Source organism: Mandrillus leucophaeus, unplaced genomic scaffold, assembly GCF_000951045.1.
Source record: "Mandrillus leucophaeus isolate KB7577 unplaced genomic scaffold, Mleu.le_1.0 Scaffold20, whole genome shotgun sequence".
NCBI lineage: Eukaryota > Metazoa > Chordata > Mammalia > Primates > Cercopithecidae > Mandrillus > Mandrillus leucophaeus.
This window is the reverse complement of record NW_012102032.1, coordinates 6577455-6593905: the sequence shown is the minus strand read 5'-3', so window position 1 is coordinate 6593905 and position 16451 is coordinate 6577455. Positions and strand designations below refer to the sequence as shown.

The following is a 16451-nucleotide window of genomic DNA, read 5'->3' as shown; positions in this document are numbered from 1 at the left end:
GTTTAAACTAAATGAATGGGCTGTATTTCTGGCTGGAGTTATAGGATAGAGTCCTAGCTGTGGACTAGCTCAATGTCCACTGAAGAATTCAAGCAGTAACTTTATTTGCATTGTATTAGATCTAACTGAGTAAGAAGCCTGAGAATCTACATTATGCCTGGCATATAGTTGGTGCTTGTGTATGTGTTAAGCAAATAATTAACAACTGATTCCACAAAAATGTAATATACATTTAATAGCACATTATAAAGTTCCTGACCAAAGACATTGATTTCCTAATTATAATAGCACAGAACTCCTTTAGAATTTAGTAAACGTAATTAAGACTATTCAGAAGTAATGAAAAACCAATATGATAAAAACAAAAAACCTCCAGTAAAGAAGAAGGAACCTGTCCATTTGAGAGAAATATAATTGAGAACTTGCAAATGAGACAAGGGAATATAGCAATTTGGAACTGCAATAGAAATAACTACAACAGAAACAACCATTTAAGAAGTTTTAGCAGCAATAAGTATTTATTATTCTGAATGAAATGTATACTTGATTTTTATATAAAAATCATCAAAAGTGCTATATTGGATTATTTTACTGTTAATTTAGCCCCCAACAGCATCTATTAGCTAGACCTTTAATGGGTTTTTCTTTACTTCTGACACATCATTACAACTGGCTAAAACTGTCCAGTGTTAAAATATAAAAAATATTAGTTTACTCTTCAAGATAAAGTACCACCAGTGATGAGTTATTAAAAGTGAAAAATAAAAACAGATGCCAGTGAATCAATGTATTGCAAAAAATTATCACAGAATTTCATAGATACATGCGAAGCCCAAGGTAATTTAGATCCTTGGCAGAACATTTTTATGGTACATCTTAAGACTGTGGGTTATTTCTTTTGGAGGCAAATGTCTAGTGTGCCAGGCCTATCTTGTTATTTTCTCATCTTTTCTTGGCTACTTTACAGGGTGAACCAAACGCTGTCTAATGCCGTGCACTCCCATGACCCCCAAAATGTTTAATGTAAATAGAAAGCTGATTTTGCAGTCTCAGAAATAGCCCTTAGGATTAAGTTTGTCGTTAAAGAAGACATGAGTCATTCCTCACAAAGGAGAAGCCCCTCCACCCTCCCACCCCTATTCTTCCAGTCTGCTCCAATGCCAAATCTGTTCTCTCCCACCATGGTTCTGGGTGAATTGGGTGACAAAGTCAGAGCAGGTTTTCCAGGCCCAATAGCCCATTTGGTCTTATTCAGTCTCAAGCAAACAAGCTTCTCTGATTTGCCACGAGAGCTGTCTGACTCTCCCGTCTCTTGGCTTTCTTGCTCCTTTGTCTCACTTTCCAGCACAAGGCGCTGGAGGCTAGTAAAAAAAGTCCAGATGACAGAACAACCAGGCCAAAGATGGAGATGACGGAGCCATGGGAATTGAAGCTGTAAGCCACCGCGGTGACCACGATGCCAGCGATGAAGACAACCACAGCGAAGGGGATGATGCAGCGGTAGCAGGAGAGCTCGGTACCCCCTGTAGCAGCCATCAACTGAATCTCACTGACCAGGGGGACTGTGGTGACCACGACTTCACTCTTGGGGCTCTTCTCCATCGTCGCCGCCATGTGAGCCTTTGGGGCTCCCAGGATCTCCTTGGTGGGCTCTTCAGTCATTTTTACAACAGTGCTTCTAAGCTGGGTTTGCAGACTAGATCTGGACAGTCTCACCAGGGTGAAAGCTGTGAAGATAACAGGAGATGTCAGCTACATGTATCAGAATGAACCCTGCAAGCAGAAATAAAAAGCTGGGGAGGCACCTCTTTTCCAGGAGGCATAGATCCATGTGAAAAGCAACTTTACTCTTTTTTTGAATTGGTTGCATTTTCTTTGCATTTAGGCAAAAAATAAGATGAAGCAGATGCACGTGAAGGGAAGACAGAAAAAGCAGGAAGCACTTACAGTGTTTAATATACCCTGGCGGTCTACAAATGTTTTACAAGCTTTCCTCCTTTGTCTATTGCTTCTCCTTCTTCTAAACACACAGAAATGCCTGAATTCTAATCCAAAAATGGTTTCATTCAAGAGGAGAATACATTACAAACAATATTTCACACCGTTAATCCCAGAACTTACAGCAACTCAGACTCCACCAATCTTGCTGGGCATAACATGCGTTCTTTCCAAACTGTCACCTATTCGCTGCCCACAAAATCAATGTCAAGGCAAGTGGCCAGCAATAAATGATGTTCTTCTCCATTGAATGACAGTCAAAAAATCTTTATTGTGTTACTATTAAACACAGTGCAACCTGCTCCCTGGGATCTTTTTATTAACCATTTTAGGTGCACAGTTCAGCAAAAAATTCATTGACAATGAGGTGGGGATTTGTGATCTGAAATGTAACACTATCTTCCAATCTGCTATGACAGAGAAAAAATAAGAAAAAAAATTCAACCCCTTCATAGGATATAATTTTGTGCTTTCTCCTGGCAAAAATAAAATCAATTATTAGAGTAATTAGTTATCAATACACAAATTTTCTATTAAGCTCAACACAAAATTTTGATATTATGTATACTACAACATGCGGAAACAAATAAGCATGCTAGGTTTTCAGGAAATCTCATTTTCCTCCATGCCCTTGTGTATAAAACTTGCTGCAATGACGCTTTCTAAGTATTTTGAACCTGAACATTTCAGGACAAAGCTTGAGACTTTTGATCAAAAGCATCTGGTTGAAATGCTCTCTATGAGAAATCAGTGAAAACGTGTCTGCTGCCCAGACATGGTTGAGTCACTGTCTTCCATTCTCAAAAAGCCGTCTAGCTGCTACACAGTTGAGCAGTTGTAGTTACTGAACAAGTTTAAAGAAAGATACTTGAGACTGTTTCAATGAGATTAATATTTTGAATATATTAAGCATCCACTGAAAATAAATTCAACTCCAGATCAAACATCACTGGTTCTTCCCTGCTCTGGAAAGTCAAAATATCACTCCCTGAGCAAGGAACTCAATCTTAGAGCTGCCTACTCACATGTCATTTTTAATCACCAAACTAATTAATCACTGTTGTCCAACGACACCCTGACTTCTGGTGAGGCCAGTTAAAAGATACTTGAGATTATGTCCGAAAAAGATATCTTCGCCCCAAAGCTGAGATTGAGCTAATCTAAAAATCAAGATCTGTCCCCAAATTACTTACACTCACCTCCGAGAGGCAGTCCATTACCAGAGTAACCACTTGACTTGGAAGGGAAGAAACAGCAACGCTTGAGTCTCTTCGTCCAACTTCTGGGAAAGAGCCTCTAACAGCAAGGCTGTCAATAAAATAATTAGGGATCTCTTCTGGGGAAAAGAAAAGATGTAAAAATACTTTACTATAAGGTCTGGTCTGGTTTGGAATCCTGGAGTTCCTGCTGCTTTCAGGCTACCTCTGTTCCTAAATGACGCTTGTCTTTCCCTCCCTCTCTCTTTTTATTCCCTCCCCCTCCAGTTTGCCCCTCCCTAACATTTTTTTTTTTTTTCCTTCGTTCTTTTCCTTGCCAGCAGATTCTGAGTTTTGGCTTCCCCCAACTTTGCTCAGTGACATGATAAGTCCGAATCATTTCTACAGATACCCCAGAGACAGGAGCCAGCTTTTACTTTTCTTTCTCTTGCAGCATTTACTAAGCGGACTGCTTTGTGAATTTGAATGACTCACTTTTTCCCCTGCCGACCTCCAGATCTTCCTCCCGTCCATCAGGCATTTTTATAAGAAAATCCCAGAGTCAGCGTTGCAGACCCGGCTGAGGGGACAGAGCTGAGGGGACAGACACTCTAGGGCGGCAGAAACAGCTGTGAAGTCATGGGGCAGCTGAATTCAGTCTCTAAGCCAGCAAAAATCCATGTTCCTAGGTTTTCCCATTATTCTTTATTTATATGTGCGTGATAGTCATCTGAAGCTTAAAACCCCACTTGTTCAGTGTTAATTCATTTAGGAATGAGGGTGGGAGGCACAAATGTTTGCGGTTAAGGGGGGAAGGCAGTCACATTGATTTAAACATGATTGTTTACTGCTCTTGCAAGGAGGTAACTTTAGCAGCGCCAAGATTATCATCATCATGATAATTGCTACCATTTATAGAGCACCTACTCTGGACATGGCACAATATTAAGAAATGTCACACATTAACATTAATTCTCACTAGTTCATAAATGAGGAAACAGGCTCAGAGAGGTTAAGGAATTTAACGAAGATCACCCAGTAACAGAGAAACCCTTGGTTTGAGCCCTAATCTTTAATAGATACATATATCATCTGGGGAGATTGTTAAACTTAGATTCTGATTCAGTAAGTCTGTAACAAGCTCCTACCTATGTCAAGACCTCTGTTCCTTGGCCCAGTTTAAGGAACAAGGTATTTTAAACATTCAAACATATACAGCTTGACACATCATACGCTCAAACAATAAAGTTAAACATCTATTTCCCACCCCCATAAACCTGTAAGTGGCTTTATAGGTTTATCGTTTCTTACAGACAAACTGTGAACATTTTAAAACCTTGAAATACATAAAGCCCAAGATTGTCTTTTTGAGGAGAAAATACCGGGACCTCATCCTACACTTTGTAGTTAAAAGTTTTTCATCCTCCATTTTCTTCATCTGCACATGTGTTAATAACCCCTTCTAATTAATACTGTGAACCATAAATCCAAATTAACTCTTGGAAGAGATTTGTTTTCTGTCTTTCTGTCAAATTGTTATGTTTCTCTAATTGCTGGCAAAGGGCTTGGATGTTCTCAACATCTTACCTCTCCTTTACCACAGCACGGTCTCTCCAGCCTTGCGTTGTAGCAATACCCTGATGACTTGTCACAAAAAGAGAGGGACCGGAAGTTATTTATTCTAGAATGAAAGCCAAACAGAGGGTTATGTCATTATAAAAAATAAAGTTGAAAAGTCCCTGAGGTTTGGGGGAATCATGGCAAGTACCCGGAGGACCTTGGTCGCCATGATCCTCACACTTCAAAAATGTCAGACCTAAAGAGACAGCCTTCGTCCCTGAGGAGTGCTGTCACTTGGTGTTGAGGGTCAGGAATACTTAGAACCAGGGCATTTCAGAACTTGCCAAAGTTGCCCCTGGAAGATGGTGAGGGGGCCGCTCGCTACGTCCAATGGAGGTTCTTGAGAAGCTCCTTAACAGAGCTGTCTTCTCACCTGGAAACTCTGGCCCTTGAGGGCAATTCCCCTCTATTTTCTAGTACCACTTCACCTGCAAGATAGCCCAATAACCGCACCGAAGCTCTGAATATCACCTTATTCTGTTGAAAACATGCTTTCCTGTTACCAAAGCGAAAGGTGCAAAAACTGAACTTCTAGAGAGAGGACAATGGCACCTTTTTTCATGGTAAGCCCTTGACTGAGTCTACAGTGAGGCACAGTGAGTGTGTCTGTGCCCTGGGAGCATGGGCGAAGCTATCATCACTTCCAATACCAAAGCTTTCTTCAACCTTGTCAGGCTCAGGTGCCTCATTCACACCAATGCTCCTTCGCACGGTGTGTGCACCTGCCTTGATACACAGTTACCCATCTCTAGACTCTGAGTAGACAACTGATGATTTGTACATTAAATTCAAAGAGGTAGAAAGGTTTGGTAGAAAGCAGAAATTGTATCAGAAGAATAGATGCCTGTCATCCTAACCACTGACACACGCTTTAACCGACTTTACCTCTTCAAATTGAAATTCAAAGAGAATTCCTAGTGATCTATGCCTGTTGCCTCTGAATGTTTATTCCTCCTTGCACTCTGTGTCTATAAGGTATGAAACACCCCTGGGCATCCTTCAGGGACACCTGCCCCCAAATGCAAAATTTCATCCACAATGTGACCAGCCTTATTTCTGCAAGCCCTCTATTTTCACAAGGAAGAGGAAATCTCTCTAGCTCTTTCTAAAGCACATGGCTTTAGGAGACTCCTTTAAGTTTGGAGAACTTTTCTCAAAGCCTCCAATGCATGAATTGTATCTATGCCCCTAACCTCCATAGGCATTCAACATTTCCTTCCCAGATCTTTCAAAGAGCAAAGCAAAGATCCTTACCTTTCCCAGCTAGAGTTAGACTGAGACAGCTGCCTGCCCCGCCAAGAGCAACCGAGAGAAGGGGATGCAAATCGCCACACTAGGGACCGTAAACAAAGTACTCAGCAAGGTTTAAACACAATTAAGGGATCGGAGACAATTTGGTGAGAGGAAATCCCTTAAATGCTGCTGGATTTTACTCTGTTTTCCTCCATGAAAATGTAATCCGTGTGTGTGTGTGTGTGTGTGTGTGTATGTGTATGTGTGTGTATTATATATATGCACATAGAGAGAGCGAGAAAGGGCATCAAGTTTGAAAAGAATATCTTCCTTCACTTCTCTCTTTTTATATCTTTATTCAGGCACCAATTTGCAAGATTTTTTCTATCCAAAGCCCTCATTCTGATGCTCTCCCTCTGTGAATCAGACCTGCATAAAAGAATTTGTAATATTTGCTCTATATTTCTAAGGGAGTATGGGGTTGGAAAGTGTGTATGTAGGGGAATAGGACCATAAACTATTCTCTTTCACCATGACATGCAGGTAATAAAAGGAGTACAAGGAAGATAAAGATCAGTGGTGAAAATTGCATTTGGTGCCTGAGTGGACCCTCTCCATAACATCAGCGGGGTGGTCCTATTGGTGTTCTTCATCAGAGGATGTCAAGGCACCATAGAAATTATGTGATACTGAAAAATCACACCTCTGAGGTGACCTTCCACCAAAGGCATTGTAAATGGCAGAGCTGGGAACATTTGCTATTCCAGACAGAATGCCCCCAAATTGGGAAAATCTCATTTTTTTTTTTTTTTAAAGAAACAAAATGAGAGACAAAGTTTCTTAAGGGAGAGGGGCCTGGAAGTGGAGGAGGGCAGGGAGCATGGTGGCTACTATGACAAAGAGGTCATTTTGCCCATTTCCCTAAAGTGGAAGCCAAAGATGCAGGCTCTAAGGTTGCAAAAGGGGATGTTTTGATTTTCCCATTGAGTTTATGCTGTTGAAGATCTGGAAATTTCTCCTTTGGGAACACATAAAGTTTGCATTTTGTGAAGCATGCCCCCACGTGCATTTGATTACTCGCCTGTCTTTATTTCCAATTTGCTTTTGCTTGGTGTGTTTGAGCTGGCTAATTTCCAGCAGCCTTGAGGATGCCAGTTCCTCTTGGCCCTCTGTCCAATCACCACATGCCTTTGATCTCAGTCATCACCCAGTCCAATTGGATGCAGGGAGATTCGGGAAGCTGGCCAGGTTTTCTCCTCTCTAATGCTTCTTTTAAGGGTGTGCCTGCATTTATGTTCTGAAATCATGGACATTTTGGAAAGTGATCTGTGCTTCTGTGTTCATTTTGGATAGCAGATATCATGTTATTATTCCCCTTTTCCTTTTTTTCTCCTCCAAAGCACTTTTCTTTGAGGTCTAGGACATTAAATAGAGAGATCTAATAGTACCAAAAGGAACAATGAATGTGCCTTAGATAGAAATATATATTTCACTAATTGGTGGTCAATTTCTAGGTATGGGAATCTCATAAGATCCATGTGAATATAGAAAGGGAAGCATCCATCTTGTAGATGCATATTATAATCTCCATTCTCTTACCCCATTTTGTTCTGACTAACTACGAAAGATCATATAAACATAAAAAATAGAGCTGAGTAAATAATCTCTCACTTCAACAAGAACTAATTGCCATTCTGGCCTCAGATGAGAAGAATTAATTTTCTTGTCTCAAAATCAGAATGTACACTGAAACTCCTGTCATCCTGATACAACCCCGTACATTTTGCATAACATTTTATATTTATGTACGTTATTCCTTAGAGGCCAAAGATGAGGAAGCCCAAAGTTCGACAGTTACCTCAAATTGGGCTGACACTTTCTTTCCTAAGACAAATGCACACTCCTAGGATCACCCTCCCTTAGTGAGTGAGCTCTGGGTCACATATGCTTGGGGCTTGCAGGAAACAGACCATACTGGTTTTTTTTTTTTGTTTTTTTTTTCAGGGAGGAGAAGGGAAGGGACCACAATGACCTCACCCCTTTGCCACTCCTTCCTATACCTGATAGCATGGAGCCCTTTGATGCCTGTTTACAGGAGAAATCTCCCCCTAGGCTCTGGTGACCAATATCACTTGTCCTGGTCATAAAATGATGTACATAAACATTGTGTGACACCCAATCGACTCCTAATCAGTGTACAATTTCTAGGCTTCAACACCAATCCGGTACTGGAAATTGGAAATCACCCTGTAACATGTACAGTGTCCTAAAAACTGATAATCCATGGTATCTCTGTAAGGATCAGTGAGCTTTTCTCCATTCCATAGTCACAGAGCAGAATATGCCTTCCGACCGGATTAGCCACCTCCAAGTTAGGTAGCACTGGCCTTAAAATGACTGGCTCAGGATGGGCTCCTCAGTGCTGGCCTCCTCCAAATAATTGAAAGTACAGTTTAAACCATAGGTTTTAAGTTGTAGGCTTGGTAAGAGGAGCATGGAGGATATTTTTCACAAATAACTTTTTAATTCTCTATTTTGCCGAGAAAGAAATGGAGAAAAGAAAAAAGAAAAATGAAATGGAGGTTCAGAGACTAGCACTGTTTCTGGGTTTAACTCCAGAAGCTGGCCTCCTGCCTTCTGAACTGACCCACACAATACGCTCAGTTTGAAGAGGAAAGGGACACATTAACACAAGCATCTAACATGCACTACCCATAACACAGTCATCTCTCAGCTATTTGTATTTTATTTATAGAGAAAGTGGCAGAGCCAGGTTTCATATCTAGGTACCTCTTTCTTCTTCTATGTTGTGTTGTGAGGAATTCATTTTTAAAATTAGAGTATATACATTTTCCTAAGTTTAGCTTAAGTCTCATTTTCTTAGGTTCAGGGTGATGTACTGTCACTAGATTTAGTTTGGGAAAAGTGCTCTGAAAAGGGTTACTTATTGCTTCTAGAATGATTAAGCCATGTATTTTGCCTTGTACCCATGTGGGCATTAAAATAGAGCTGCATTAAGCAGATTTGGGTAGGTTTGAGGCCGGGACAGACATAGGCCTGGTACCTACAGAATCCGTGGAAGATGTCGTAGTAGTCGGGCCACTTCAAAAGTCACCTAGGCCTTTCCTCTGCCTTCAGGAACATTTTATTTCCTGTGCTCCTTTGGGTGCCAGGAACTTGCTAAATGCTCTAGCTGAGCAGATGCAAAACAGTGGGCAAAGCATGGTCTCTGTTTTCATGGAGTTTACCATCCAGAACAGGAAAGTCGTAGGGACACCAATGTGGGTAATCCTTTTCTAAAAGGAATAACAAACGGCTGTGGGAGGCCCAGGGAAGATGAAATCAATTCAGGCCTAGGGGTGTGTGTGTAGTGGGTGGGGTGTGGTGGTGGTTGTAATCTTCATGACACACAGGCATTTGACATCATAAATAGAAAAGGAAAGAACATGATTCTAGGTGGAAGAAACAGCCTGTATTCAAGCATAGCTTTGAAAAGTACAAGTCTTCTACAAAGAGTAGCTTGTTTGGCAGAATTTTGAAGAGCACAGGGCAGGCAGAGAGCCATCAAAATAAGACCGGAAATGGTTTATGGTCAGATTATCGCCTCAGTGGCGAGTTTGGACTTTATTTTGAGAGCAGTGTGGTTTTGAACAGGATTGCACAGTCAGCTCTGCGCATTATAAACAGTAGACTGATTGTAGAGTGTTGGGATGTCCTAGGAAAAGTCAATGTGGGGAAGAGGGAAAGCATGTTGAGATACCAGTTGGGATGCCTCTGTGATTGTCCAGGTAAGAGGCAATGGGCACCTGATATTGGGAAATGTGGACAGGTAGGAAATCACTGCAATGGTAGAATCAGCAAAACTCAGCAATGAATTTCAAGTGGGGAAAGTTATCGAGAGAGAAGTTGTAAGGTTTTAAAGCCTAAGTAATTAATAGCTTGAGGTTGCTGTGAGCAGAAATAGGTCAGGACAAGGGGTAGATGTGGGGTGAGGAATACGTGATGATTTTGTTAGTATAGCTATTCACTTCTCCGGTGGAGAGGCAAATGCTGGAGAAGTTTGGCATTACTGCCTAACTAGTAAGTTATGATGCATTGTCTGAATTGTCAAAAAATTCTGTCATAGGCTCACAAATAAAATTTCCAGTAAAATTATGAATAATTTTATAATTCATTTCATTCCACATGCATATGCATGCACACAATTGCTGACACACATACAATATATATGCACAGGATGTGAGATTGCTAATGTTTTGCATAGAATACAAAAAATTTAAGAATTCCAATTTGAGACTTTATTTTTACTGACCATATGCAAAGAATGTATTGATTATATGTTCAATTTTAAATTCCTTGAAAATAAGAACATAATTATACAATTCTTTTTTACAGTGTTAGACATTATTTTAAAATAAGCACTACATAGATATTTTCTGGTAATGAAAATATTTTCTCCAGTGGCCACCACTCTAAGGTACTACTCATGAAGAAGGAATATATAGAAGGTTCTCGTCTTGCCACTTCACATATGGAGAAACGCTTTTGCCTTACTAAGAACTAATTTTATGTTGCCCCCGTGAGTGAATGCTTTAAAAAAAATAGCAATCCAAATCCACTACAGATTTATTTTGAAATGTCCTGTTTTGGGCCTCATGCAATGGAAGCAAGCCTTTATGTTGAGGGGCTTACCATGATCATGTTGGTTGGGAAATCATCTGTCAGTTCCTCAAGGATATTATCATCAATTTTGCATACTTAGAAAGTCATTGCCAAATAAGTCAATGAATAAATAAAAGAATGACTCTACATTGAAGTCGGATGTAAATTTAAAACTTAGATAATTATTTAAATGGGTTATTTTAAGGTACCCAGATATTTAGTGCTAAGTACATTAATTATTCCTTATCATTATAGTGAAAAATATTCATTTATAAATGAATAGTAATTATAATAATTATTCAATTACATTTGGAAAATGGTGCCTAGGACTAGAACCAAAGTCTGATTGATGCCAAAGCATGTCTTCCTAATCCCTGTGGAATACTGTTTCTGTGTTCAAATGATGGCATGCTTTCTGTAGCTCATAAGGAGTAAACTTGCCTTCAAATAATCTCTTGGATTTTAAGATGATTGCTTCACCAGAGAAAAAACATGCCATCCTCTTCCCACAGAACCTCTGTAGTGGTATATTAATTGAGGGTAGAACTAGTTCAACAAACCTTTTGGGAGCATTTTTATCCTCTTAAAAAGTCTTTGATATTCATGATGTGTGTGGGTAGTAGGAAACAGAACAATTTGCCCAACTGAACTGAGTTCAAAATAGAACTGTTTATCTTATGAACTTATCTTATGGAACAATGCAGAGAACAGATCTCTTGCTCTCTTTCTTTAGATAAAAATTTTAAAGTCTCGTTTTGTAAAGGAGACAGAACTTTGCTGTCTCCTTCTTGTTTACTTAAATAAACTATACAGGAAACAGGCATTATTGTCTTTGAAAAAGCAATGTAAAAACTTGGTAAAACCAATGATCCCCAGAGAGTACACAGCCACAGAATGAGAACACGATGTTTCTTCCATCAGGGCACACACAGGGGCACCGAGTCTACTTTAAATTCCAACTGTACATTTGTACCCAGTTAGTGAATCTGCCGTTGATAACTTTGGATGACTTCCAGTATGATGGACTCAGTCGTCTCAGGGAAACCTTGCTTTGCTTCCCTGATTTATTTCTTGCTATTTATTTTCTAAGTTAAACTTAGTTTGCAAAACTTTCTTTACAGCACTGATAGGGCTGGATTACCTTTTTTTTTTTTTTTTACAGCGCTGATAAGGCTTGATCATCTTTTTTCTAGAATCTAGGTTATAGCATAAGGTTTTGGATCGCTTCCACAATAAAATGAACATTTCTGACTCTCCAATATTGTTGTGCAATTAAAATAGCCATTAGCTGAAAGTCAGGAAACTTGAGTTTGATTCTTCTTTCCTCTTCGTGGCTTGGGCAAGTCACCCAACTTCTGAGTGCCCTATTGTCAGATCTCAGGATTCCATCTGTAGATACTTTATTAGTCTTTTCTTTAAAAAAAATCCTATCTGGGCTCAGAATATCAGAGAACTGAGACAAGACAACTTGGGGAAATAGCTAACACTACTACCCAAGCTACCAGAACAGCTGTAGGAAGCCTCTTTTTTAAAAAAATATTCCCTGATGCAACATCTGTCAGCAAAGCCACTGACCTTTTACTGTGGATGTTCATCTATTTCCATGTGAAGAGAGTCACAGGCTTCTGGCTCAGAGACTGACTGCAGCACGAAGGTTTTCTTCAGCCCTAATCAGAAATTTTGGTTTTCAGGGTTTGCACACTAATTTTCACTCTTTCTTACCCAAAGCCAATGCAGTAAGGAGCATGCGGTGTCCAATACCATAATAAACCATAAACTGCGTTTGAAAGGAAAGCAGCAGGGGCCAGAACTCACACTTGTGGAGCCTCACCCTGCTGTGACTGACATGACGTAAGTCAGAGACCTCGGTTCACAGTTTTATGTGACAGGACACAGGAGCAGCCAACTTTAGGGAAGACTGATAGGAAAGCCCAAGGGTGAATCTCTCTGGGAACAGGAAGCAGGTACCGCTGGACCAACAAGGCTGTTGGACACAGGACTTTGACTGGTTTTGTAGAAGCAACTGGGCTGCCCTGAGGCTGCCAAGAGGGTGTGCTCTGATCACATGGAGTGTGCATTTCCTTAGAGCTCCTCCCTTCCCAGCCCACGGAATCCAGAAAGAAGCTGCTGGGCTGCTGTGTGACTTCATCAATGCAGTGGATTCCTTTATAAGCACACAGTTCTCATAAGCAGAGAAAGAGAGAACACCATAGATATATATTCCTCTCTTCTCCAAATTTTCTTGTTTTCTTTTCGGTAGCATTCCAATCTTACCACTGTCAAATATGTCCTGTACACCAAGGAGGATTTGTGCTACCTGCCTCAGAATCATACAGGGTGCTTGCAAAAAATACAGGTGTCTGGGCTCCACCCCAGACCTATTACATTATTGCATCAGGATTGTGTGTGTGTGTGTGTGTGTGTGTGTGTGTGCGTGTTGAAAGGTCAGGAACTTGCGTTTTCTTGTCTGCATCCACATGAGGTTTGAGATCTTCTGCTTAATGCTAATACAGCAAGCTATCAAGTTTGCAAATCCGGCCTCACCCCTCTTTAAAACCCATCCATGATTCCCCCTCATCTGAGGTCCCGAATCTCTGCATGACACACAAGTCTTCCCATGAGCTGGCCTCTCCCTTCCTTTCCAGCCTCAGCTCCAGCTTGGATCAAATTACAAATCACAAACAGCACATTATTTTATGTTTGTCATCCTTTGTTGGTTCCTACTCTTGGAGACTCAAGATGCTGTCTACTCATCTTTTCATGACTACCTTAAGCGTCACCTGCTTCTAGAAACCTTCCCTGATAAGTCCTCCTCTATTTTCAGACTAGGCAGCTTGAGTTCCCTTCCCCCATGTTCCCGTAATGTTTATGCCAGTGTTTCTCAATCTGGGTACTTTTGACATTTGAGGCTGGATAATTATTTATTGTGAGGAGCTGTCCTGTTCATTGCAGAATGCTTAGCAGCATCTCTGGCCTATACCCACTCCATGCCAGTAGCAACCCTTTCTCTCCTGCGCAGTTGTGACAACGAAGAATGTCTTCAGACATTGCCAAATCACCCTGGTGTGAAAATGTTCCTGGCTGAAAATACTGCTCTGTGCTTACATGTGTCATAGCCCTCAACAAATAGCGTGGAAAGAAGTTGTTTGCTTGTTTATCTTCTCTAATCTAAAAGACTGAGAGTTTCTCAAGAGTAACGAGTGTACAAAATTAATCTTTGTGTCCCCTGCACTAAAGCACAACATCTAATGCATAGTTAGACATATAATACACATTTCTTGAGCAAAACTTTATTGATAGACTAGACGTCAGAATCCCTAGCCAATCTTGGTTGGCTCTACTGCTTGCAATGTTGTGACTGTGGACAAATAAGTTAACAGCTCCGTGCCTCAGTTTCCCTTATTGGAAAAGAAGGGTAATAGTGTCCACCTTGCTTATTTGGGTCATTATGCAGGTATGGGAAAGCATAAAGTGTAGGAAGAAGCCTGGTTACAGTAACGTGACCTAAAAGTTGCTGCTGTCATGTTTGCCTTCTCTGGATAACATTGAAAGTTCAGGGCCACCCACACAATATCATCCACTTTAACAATAGCTGGAAGATTTCATTAATGCAGAACATTATAAATGTAAGAAATCTTATTGAAAATGGTTGAACCTCCAATATGGAATGAGACCAACATAATTGTTAAAAGAATTCTTTTAACATAATGCTGTACAACACACTATGAATATCCTAAAGATCAAACACTCTCATCCCTATCCGTTATGCCTCCTGCTAAAGACTCAACCAGGCTCAAATAAGCGAGCCTTCTCTGCTACAGACCTGTATGATTTTCTGTCCTTGAGGAACTGCCAATCCCATTCTTTGCACCCTCTTCTGTCCTTGTTCCTTTCTGCTCTGTGCTGGGACAGCCAGCTGCTTCCTTGCTTCCTGACTCTTAATATCAGTTATAGGAAATTAGCAGGTTTTGCATCTATGGGATACCTCTCCTATTATTTATTGCCTTCAAGAAGAGCTTTGTCACTCTCTCATTGTTTCTTTCTCTGTCTCTATCAGTCTATCTGTATCTCTGTTTCTCTCTCTCCTCTCTCTCTCTCTCTCTCGCTTTCTCACTCTCTCTCGCTCTCTCTCTGACTCTTTGTCTCTCTCTCTCTCTCTCTCTCTCTGATTATTTTATGACTTCCTTTTATACTTGGGCCATTCCATCACTGTTGCCTCCGTGCTATCCCAGCACTGTGGTAAGCTGATTTATGTACAGTATCTCTCTCCCTACTTTTACAGAAATAATTAGCTTCCAGATTGTGTTCAGCTAAGAAGGACCCCTGTTGCATGGAAATGTGGACTGTGCTTCTCCCTGCACCAGCATCAACCCCCACCCCCCACCAGCTGCAGCTGGCCAGGCTTTCTTGTTAACCATTTCATGCCTCAAACACTTAGAGTACAAAAGCACTTAAAAACTGTACCATTCTATACAAACGCGTCAAAAAGTCCTAAACACATATACTGATAGTGCAGCAAGGAGACTTGGAAATTATCTAATCTAGTTCTTTCACTTTAGACTTGGGAATATTGAAACCTAAAGAGGTTAAGCGACTTACTCATTACCATTGTCTTTGCGTTTCTAATCATCTCAAAAAGGCAACCTGAATCATTCTGTTATCTTTTTAGTGTATCACAACTAATCTTTTATTTTCCAATCTTTCCTATATCATGGTCCCCTCTTTTAAGCTTAAAATAATAAGTTCCTTTCAGTATAGGCTTTGGAGATGTTTCATCTGAAAGACGTGATAGATGTTGTTTTTAAAACACTGAGTTCTATTTGTTTTTACAGTAGCACGAGGTTTAGAGTAATTAACAAGTTTTTATTTTTTGCATATATTTAGCTATGGGAGAGTATATACCCATTTACTATGGTACATCTATTTATTTATTTAAAATTGTATTGTGCTAAGAACACTTAATATGAGATCTACTTAATTGTTGTTGACTATATCAGAATCGAGTCAGTTTTCTATATTATCCAGTAAAGTATGTTCACTTTGAAAAAATTTTTCAATGTGCATTTTGCTATATTTTTCCTAGAGGCATGGAAATTCTTATTTGAATATTTCCTTTTTAGCTCATTATATTAGTCTGTTCTCATGCTGCTAATAAAGAAATGTCTGAGACTGGGTAATTTATAAAGGAAAGAGGTTTTATTGACTCACAGTTCAGCATGACTGGGGAGGCCTCAGGAAACTTACAATCATGGCAGAAGGGGAAGTAAACATGTCTTTTTTCACACGCAGCATCAAGGAGAAGAATGAATGCCCACCGGAGGGGGAAGCTCCCTATAAAACCATCAGATCTCATGAGAACTAACTCACTATTACGAGAACAGGATGGGGAAAACTGCCCCCTTTGATTCAATTATCACCACCTGGTTCCTCCCATGACATGTGGGGATTATGGGAACCACAATTCAAGATGAACTTTGGGTGGAGACACAGCCAACTCATAGTACTCATTAACCTTAATATATCATTTGCTATCCTTTGAAAAAAAAATCCTTCTCAAGGCTGTGTTAATCTGTTTATAACCTATGATTAAACTTTTCAAAATAAATTTTAAATAGGAGACTGCAGTGTATAAAGTATATGTCAGTGTCTGGCATAAACTAGACACTCAATTATTTTTAGTTCCCTATACCCACTAAAAGAATATGTTTTGACTTTCCCTATAAAATAATGCCAAACATTTCG

At 40.1% G+C, this 16451-nt stretch overlaps 1 protein-coding gene and 1 long non-coding RNA gene across 3 annotated transcripts; both read right to left on the bottom strand.

Moving 5' to 3' along the window:
• Positions 1–209: 209 nt before the first annotated feature.
• TMEM100 (transmembrane protein 100) lies at positions 210–3311 on the bottom strand. Of its 2 annotated transcripts, none has more exons than XM_011979244.1 (2): positions 3192–3311; positions 210–1727 (listed from the first exon to the last, which is right to left on the bottom strand). In XM_011979244.1, the coding sequence occupies exon 2, from the start codon at positions 1660–1662 to the stop codon at positions 1258–1260; it is 405 nt and encodes a 134-aa protein (XP_011834634.1). In that variant the 5' UTR covers positions 1663–1727; positions 3192–3311; the 3' UTR covers positions 210–1257. The 2 variants fall into 2 exon arrangements, with proteins under 2 accessions (XP_011834634.1, XP_011834635.1); XM_011979245.1 differs by lacking the exon at positions 3192–3311 and adding an exon at positions 2122–2388.
• Positions 3312–8426: 5115 nt separating this feature from the next.
• LOC105539115 lies at positions 8427–12735 on the bottom strand. Its single transcript, XR_001006005.1, has 3 exons — positions 12285–12735; positions 9225–9227; positions 8427–8575 (listed from the first exon to the last, which is right to left on the bottom strand). It is a non-coding gene; the product is annotated as an uncharacterized LOC105539115 (long non-coding RNA).
• Positions 12736–16451: the final 3716 nt, after the last annotated feature.